This window comes from Sphaeramia orbicularis, chromosome 19, assembly GCF_902148855.1.
Source record: "Sphaeramia orbicularis chromosome 19, fSphaOr1.1, whole genome shotgun sequence".
NCBI lineage: Eukaryota > Metazoa > Chordata > Actinopteri > Kurtiformes > Apogonidae > Sphaeramia > Sphaeramia orbicularis.
The window spans coordinates 2,817,416-2,826,250 of NC_043975.1; the positions used below are offsets into that span (position 1 = coordinate 2,817,416).

The 8,835-nt window shown below is 36.4% G+C and overlaps 1 protein-coding gene across 1 annotated transcript in view; it reads right to left on the reverse strand.

The window, feature by feature from the left end:
* Nucleotides 1–8,163, reverse strand: part of LOC115439268 (rho GTPase-activating protein 23-like) — a 70,403-nt gene extending 62,240 nt beyond the window's left edge. The window contains exon 1 of the mRNA XM_030163087.1: nucleotides 8,005–8,163. Coding sequence (XP_030018947.1) covers nucleotides 8,005–8,058 — 54 coding nt within the window. The 5' untranslated portion in view covers nucleotides 8,059–8,163. The remainder of the gene's footprint in view (nucleotides 1–8,004) is intronic.
* Between the last annotated feature and the right edge of the window lie 672 nt (nucleotides 8,164–8,835).

The following is an 8,835-nucleotide window of genomic DNA, read 5'->3' on the forward strand; positions in this document are numbered from 1 at the left end:
CATTGTCACAGTGGGCCGTCATATCCCACATACATACCCACCCCCCCCACCCCCCTATACACTGTACAGTAGAGCCCAGCCTCCATTAAAACTTCAAATAAACACAACACTACCAGTCCCATCAGCCCCTCCCCCCCCACACACACTGATGTAAAAGTTACCGGACACTTCATCACAGTAATGATGCTCTTAGTGGAATTGGATTTTCACATCCAGCGGCTTCATCCGACGGAACTGAACTGATTTACGACAAACGGAGTCGCATTCAATGGAGAAAACGGCAGCAGCCGAAGACCAAACTGTCAGTGCAAGAGACGACCGGAGCGCTTTCTGCAACGTTTATGCAGCACACGACAACACAAAGTCAACTCAAATCAACGCACGGAGTATTAAAACTAACACACACGACTTTTTTAACAGATCTAATGGATATAGTTTGTTCCAATGCACCTGAATATGTTCTGATTTTAAGCTTTTGAGAAGAATTTTTTTACTATAAACACGGTTTCCTTACAGACTTAAACCCAAACCCATGTGAAATGAAATTAGTGACAGGAAGATATGAACAATATATACATTTTGCTTCCTAAAAAAGTAAAACTAGAAGCACTCGGAGAGCGCAGACCTCCGCAAGGCTGATCAGTGGGCCCCCCTGTGGGCCCCCCCACCCCCGATCACCCCCAAAAGTTAATCATTTCTCCTTATCCCATTTCCAACAAGCCCTGAAAATTTTCATCCAAAATCTGTCCATAAACTTTTTGAGTTATGTTGCCACTAACGGACAGACAAACAGACAACCAAACCCTGGCAAAAACATAACCTCTTGGCGGAGGTAATAAATAATAACACAATATTCCTGTATCAGGGTTTCTGGAGGCATCAGCCAATCTAATTTGATGCTTTTTAATGCCCCTTTAAAAGGGGTCTGAGCCTATTTTGGCAGTTTTTGAGTACTTTTGATTTTTTGCCTTTATATACTATATGAACAAATGTTACTATACCCATGTTTTGGTATCTCTTTTCTTCAGCACAATTCATCTATCTCAATCTGCCTATTATTTTTTCACTTTAACCTTACCTATATCAACACAAAAGACAAAAACACAAAAATATAAAATCCGATTTGAAAAATGTAAATAATTATTGCAAAATAAACCCAAAGATGCTTAACGAACCTTTTCAAACACTTTAAAGTGATATTGGTTCCAAATTAGGTATAGAAAATCTAAATGTAATAAATTAAAACTATACTCAAATATTTGACATAAAAGCATATCTTTACATAGGCAATTTTCTCTGAAGAAGAAGAAACATGGTGTAGTATGTGTGGACCACCCAGGAAACCCAAACATTTTTTTAATTAGTACGAGATAGAGGGGTAATATATAATAATAATGAATCTATCTGTAAATCAACATCATATTTACATTCGTTGCCATGTGTACGGAATGACTTCTCATGTCATCTCATGATACTAAATAAACAAATCATGGCATTTGTGATTTAATGGAAAAACCGACATTACGCACTTCTGTTTTTTCAACATTTAGTAAATATCGGTAAAGTTTTGTGCAGATGTCCAATGGAAAAGCGACTACTGTCCCAAAAAAAGCTCCATATAAAATTTTAAATGAATTCGACCAGTGGTTTTGGAAGAGGAAAATGTTGACAATCTAGACATTGGTGACCTTGAGTTTAACCCTTCAAGGTCACTCAAGGTCAAAGGTCATGAACCCAAATGAAAGTCCATATATGACTTCCTATCAGTGATCAATAGAAACTATACTGATATCTGCAACCATCTACATGTTATAAACCACCAAAATATGGACGATTAGAAGTAAAATGCATGTTCGAAATAAATAATAAATAAATAAATAAATAAAATTTCTCTAAACAGCGAACAAACTTTGTAGACGTTATCCCGAGGAAGCCTTCACAGCAGCTCTGGGTCTATCAGTAGATGAGCTAAAAAAAAAAAGCACCTGGTTCAGATACTAGAGGTTAGAAAGACCTGGATTAAACCTGCTGAAGTGCCCATGAGCAACACCCAGGAGCACCCACCAACGAGGATCATCCTGCATCTACAGACTCTGTAGTTTAACGCCGGTCTACGCTCTGAAGACCACGACCCGGTGCGATGAGGCTTCAGCGCCGGCGTCCTGGTTCTGGACTTATAAGGAAACAGGATCCTGGTCCAGTGAACACACAGAATCTAACAGAGGGGGGGAGGGGCAACCAGGACCACAGACCAGATGATGAAGAACAGGACTCTTATAAGAACAACTGGGTCCAGAAAACACAGAAAAGCAGAGCCTGGTCCAACACAAACTGGCTTCAACTGCATAAGATCATCTGAGGAGTTGACGATCAATAAGCAATTCATCAATAAATGGATCAAACTGCATCTAAAACTGTCAATACTACGATACACATCCTATTTCTACTACATATACATTCATCCACTAGCCTACATATACTGCAGACGGTGCTGATTATTTTCTCATTAAATGTCAGAAAATGCTGAAGTTTTTTCCTCAAAGCCCAGATGACGTCAAATGTCTTGCAAAACATTATTCAGTTTATTGTCACAGAGGAGGAAAAGTAGAAAATATTCCCATTTTTGAGGCTGTAATTACAGAATCTGGACTTTTTTTTGAATTCTCAATTACAAAAAAAATAACGGAATAGTCGACAAAAATGACAAAATAATCAAGAAAACGAACAAAAATACTTTTAAAAAATGAACAGAACAAAGAAAAGAAACAAAATTATCAAGAAAATTAACAAAATAACCAACAAAAAGGACAAAATAATGAACAAAATAAAAAATACATATACATAAAAAGAAATAATCAACAAAATGAGCAAAACAATCAAAGAAAAGAAATAAAATAATCAGCAAAACAATCAAAAAACAGTAAGAAAATCATTCAAAAATAAAATAATCAACAAAAACAAAACAATCAAAGAAAAGAATGAAACATCACAAAAATTAAAAAATAACCAACAAAAGGGACAAAATAATGAACAAAAATATTTAAAAAAAAAAAGAAATAATCAACAAAATCAACAAAACAATCAAAGAAAGGAATGAAATATCAAGAAAATTAACAAAATAACCAACAAAAAGGACAAAATAATCAACAAAATAAACAAAAAATGAATAAAAATAATCAAGAAAATGAACAAAATAATAAAAAACTGAAACAAATAATCCAAAATATTAACAAAACTAACCAACAAAATGGACAAAATAATCAACAAAATAATTTAAAAAATGAATGAAAATAATCAAGAAAATGAACAAAATAATAAAAAACTGAACCAAATAATCCAAAATATTAACAAACATAACCAACAAAATGGACTAACTAATGACCCAACTGACCAGAGCCCGTCTCAGGTCTCTGGCTGAAGCCCAGTGTCATAAACCACAGATCTGAGGTGAATCCGGGCATAAACGGCGTCATTTATGTCCGTTTTCTACGTTCTGATGTGAATCCACTTACGCCGGCCGTTATCGGTGGCGTATGACCTCTGACCCTGATGCTAACTGGGCCGTGACATGATCCCACAGTAACGCTGCTGTGGATAATGTGGACGACACGCACCGACAACGGAGAAAATAACTCAGGAGAACAATAACGTAACGGGACCGGGGCCATCAAAGCCGTCCCGTCGGGGCTTCGTTCACATTCACCTCAGATCTGGAAATATCTGCCGTTTTAATTTTAGATTTCCCTCCCGGAGGAGAAGGCAACAATGTGTGTTCTGTCAGCGGCTGCAGACGTGGGCCGCCGTATGGAAATACATGCATTCCAGCCCAATTTCTTATTGTCTCCGTGCCCACCCAGCCGTACCTCATCTCTGCAATGAGGAGGGGGGGGGGGGGGGTTGGAGGGGAGGGAGGGAGGGAGGGAGTGGAACTGTCACAGCACAAATATGCCACACGTTCAATGAAATCACACACAAATGTATTCACTTATTCGCAGAATGTGAGGAAGAAAAATGCATCTGTGGGCTGGGACGTCTGCGAAGTGTCGGACACATTGGACCAGCGCAGTTTTCAGTCGGAGATGTCATATTTATTCAGGCGTTAAGACGGACAGTACGATCGCATTATTCTACCAGGAGGAGTCTGACAGAGTGGCAACAACTTTAAACTCTTTTCTTTTTTATTATTACCAGAATTATTTCAGTGTTTTGATAAGATTAGTAGTTCGGCACTTATTAAACACTTCAGATCAGTAGATGTTTTTGGTCACCAGAGGCTGTTTAACTCTTTGAAGGTTCATAAAGCCAAATACAGCCCCTCCTTGTGCAACTCGTCTCCAAACCATTACATTAAAACAAACTAAAAAAACTAAAAATACTTATAAAATACACGAGGGATGTAACAATTACCAGTAAAACGATAAACTGTGGTAAAATTCCCAACAGTTAGTATTATCGTTTAAATTCTAATTATCATGATAACTGTGTTTGATTACCGCACTTTGAAAACTAATGGTACTGCTCATTTCCTGGAGAAGCAGCAGCACTCCAGGCTCCATCTATCTATGAAAGAGAAACTCAAACAACTCAAACTTGATCTGGAAAATGGTCAAACAGTGGCCATAAGGTGCTGTCTTTAATGCACATTTGTATATTTGAATGTTTACATGTTAATATTTTAATGTTTCTGCCAACGGAAGGTACATTGTGGCTATTATAAAATAAAATAAAAATATTTTCAAAATACAACTTGGTTAAATTGTTTCAGTGTGTGTATAAGTACTTCTTGAACATTTTGAGCACAATTTCAACAATATCGCGATAATAATGACAACCATGATAATTTTGGTCACAATAACTGTGATATGAAATTTTCAGATCGTTACATCTAGGGATGGGAATCATTAAGAATTTAACGATTCCGATTCCATTATCGATATTGCTTATTGATCTGATTCCTTATCGATTCTCATTGGGTGAGGGAATAAAAGAGTACAAATGGGTGTGTTTGCATTAACTGTCTTTTATATTTCCATCTCTGCACAGAAAATAGAACATATACAGTATGGACAAATAATAATAACAGATGACGCCGGGCCAGTCGGGGGGGGCGGGGGGGGGTCGTGCAGTGAAAGTGAAACTACAGACTCTTTACTAATTCCTCTATTGCCGCATTTCCACTACGTGGAACCGGTTCGACTCGTCTCGTCTCCCGTTGTTGTGCACCTCATTTCCTTTCCCTTCTTACCTTTGGAAACTTGTATTTGAGGAGTTATGACGTTTGTTGCCCACACCAGAACCAGAACCGACCCGGCGTTCACTCTGCTGCTACATTCACAAGTGTCGCTAAGTAGTGAATCAAATACATGACATTCCTGTAAATGAATCACATGCTGTGAACAAATGTTTGAGCAGATTGGAGGGATTCCACCCTTTTGAAGACATGGAAGCTTTGACAGTGTTCAACTGGACCTGCTGTGGTCTGTTTGGTCCTGGTGTGGTCTGTTTGGACCTGGTGTGGTCTGTTTGGACCTGGTGTGGTCTGTTTAGACCTGGTGTGGTCTGTTTAGACCTGCTGTGGTCTGTTTGGACCTGGTGTGGTCTGTTTGGACCTGGTGTGGTCTGTTTGGACCTGGTGTGGTCTGTTTGGACCTGGTGTGGTCTGTTTGGTCCTGGTGTGGTCTGTTTGGACCTGGTGTGGTCTGTTTAGACCTGCTGTGGTCTGTTTGGACCTGGTGTGGTCTGTTTGGTCCTGGTGTGGTCTGTTTGGACCTGGTGTGGTCTGTTTGGACCGTTTCTGCCTTGACACCATGTTGACCACGTTCTGACCAAAACAATGCATCGTACGTGTGACGTCATCGCACATGCACAACAAAGGCGGAATCGATAAGCAGAATCGTTAAGCAGGCAGGCAAAAGATTCCAAGGAATCGAGCTACTGGGAACCGGTTCTCAAAAAAGAACCGGTTCTCGATTTCTATCCCTAGTTACATCCCTAAACATACACTTTAACATTTCACATCGATGTGGAGAAAGCGGTTACAGAAAACACTGCTTTCATCAAACAAATGAACTCATCTATCATATTAGCATAATGTGTTTTACTTTCTTACATACTTTAAACATTCATTTCATTTATTCATTCATTTATTTATTTACTTTTAATTATTTTTGATTTTTAAATTTATTTTAGTCCAATATAATCTCAAATGGGTCCAGTAAAATAATAAAATAATAACCCACAAATAATGTCCAATCCAAACTTTTCTGTGTTTTAGAATGAAAAAAAGTCAAATTATATGGTGAAAATGTTACATCTACACACTATTCTTTAAAATAACATCAACAACCTGAAATGTCTTAAGAAAATTAAGTGCAATTTTAACAATATTCTGCCTCAGTTTATCATTTACACATGTGCATTATAAGTTACAGATCACAGTGGATCTACAAATGCACAAAACAGTTAAAAACAGGCAGAATATTGTTAAAACTGCAATTATTTTTTTAAAGAATCAGAGTAATAATTTCAGAGTTTCCTAAAAGATGGTTAAAAGAGATTAAAAGTTGGTAAAAACCTGCATAAAATACAGTGAAACTAATCTAGAATGTGGTTAAATAAACTAAAAGACTATACCTCAGTTCATTTACACATAGATCAACAAATGTACAAAACATTTAATAACAGGCTGAATATTGTTAAAATTACACTTATTTTTCTTAAGATATTTCAGGTTGTTCATATTTGTTCATATTCACATTTTTGTGAAAGAGTAATGTATAAACGTGAACATTTTCATATGATTTTACTTGTTTTACACTAAAACAAAGAGAAAATGTTGGAGTTGACATTATTTATGGGGAAATATGATTGTTCATATTAGTTCAACTTGTTTTATTTATTCATTTATTTATTTTAAGGGAGGTATTTCTGTACTTCGTAACTTTAACATAATTTAAATTTCTTTATGGCCCCTGTGTGTGTGTATTTATTATCTTTTTACCTTCATTTATGTGCATTTTAACTGTTTCTTTTTAACAGTAAAGTGTGAGACTTCTTTTTCTTTTTTTCTTTGAACTCAAGAGGAACAAAAAAATCCAATGAACTTCTACTGCAAATTTACTGTAAATGGACCTGATTCACAATTTTTGTGAAAGTATAGTTTGTAATGGTGAACATTTTCCTTTTTATTTATTTATTTTTTTACATTAAAACAAAGAGAAATTTGGTATTTGTCATTATTTCAAGGTTATTATGATAATATTTGGCTTATGGCCCCTGTGTGTGTATATTTATTATCGTTTTACCTTTATTTATGTGCATTTTAACTGTTTCTTTTTAACAAATAAAGTGTGAGACTTCTTTTTCCTTTTTTCTTTGAACTCAAGAGGAACAAGAAAATCCAAAGTATTTCTACTGTAAATTTACTGTAAATGGACCTGATTCACATTTTTTGTTAAAGTATAGTTTGCAAATGTCAACATTTTCGTGTCATTTTCCTTTTTTTTTCATTAAAACACAGAGAAAATTTGAGAGTTTTCATTATTTCTAGGTTATTATGATAATATTTTGCAGGTCTGACCCACTTCAGATCATATTTGTTTGAATGCGGAGCTGAACTAAAATGATTTTAACACCATTTATTGTTAAAATCTTTTGTGTAATTTTTGCTTTTCATGAACTCAGATTGGACAGTTTGATGTCCAGTTTTGGTCCAGGGGCCTTATGTTTGACACCACTGCTCTGTTACAGTTAGTATGAAGATGTAAAGCACAGAAAACATGTCAGATGAAAACAAAAAGCCCAAACATGCAGAACTCACACAACAAAAGCCACTACCAGGACTGTACATGTGGACAGACCAGGGTCTTTTTACACCTTTTGTTCAACATGTGACGCATTAATTACAGTTACATATGATTCCAGAAGCTGCAGGAGACACTGTCTGAAGTTTAAATCCAATAAAAACTACATAAACATTGCTTCAGTGCGTCGGCTCGGACTTACTTCAGTGTCTGAATGAGGTGGAATTCCAACAAGGTAAAAAGTAACTCCATTCATTGGCTTCTGAGTCTGGGGCCACCAACCCGAACGAGAAACGCTTCAGAGCCGGTCCGCGGTCCGCATGGTGGGGCTCCGGTGTGGAGGTCCGGACGACGGAGGGTTTCATCTGAGGCTGGACGGTCCGCCTCCGGGATACACGGCGTAAACAGTCCCGTTACAGGCGGCGGGAGGCGGACCCGAGCCCGGCTAAAGCTAGCGGAGTTAGCAACGAGCGACCGGAAGCGGAAATGGGCCGACAAAAATAAAAGCGTCACGAGCGTCGACTGGTTTCGGACACTAAATGTGTTAGTTTTCATATTCATACAAATAAATTCACCAAAACACACCCCAATTTTAAAATCTTCCTATTGGAATTGAACAATATATTAAATCTTTAGAATTTATCTATAATAAAAAAGCTCTAACACTCTGGCTATTTATAAATAATTCTTTAATATTGACTGAACTCTCTGTTTATTTATTTTAGATTTGCTATTTTTATTTATTTATTTACTTTTTATACTATTATTTGTATATTATGCTTGTGTCTTTAAATCTATGCATTATTTTCTTAAACTTATTTGTTCAAATGCTTTCTTCATTTTTGACATTTTGTTGTTTGTTCAAAATGTATGTATTGTATACTTAAATGTTTCCAATAAAGTTGAAAAAATAAATCAATTTGTCAGCTGTCAACAAGTAAGAAATCCACGGCAGAGAACATCACTGACATAAACAAAAATACATTTTACTTAAATTTCACAAACTCTAAAGCAAATAAAATCAAAAAACTAT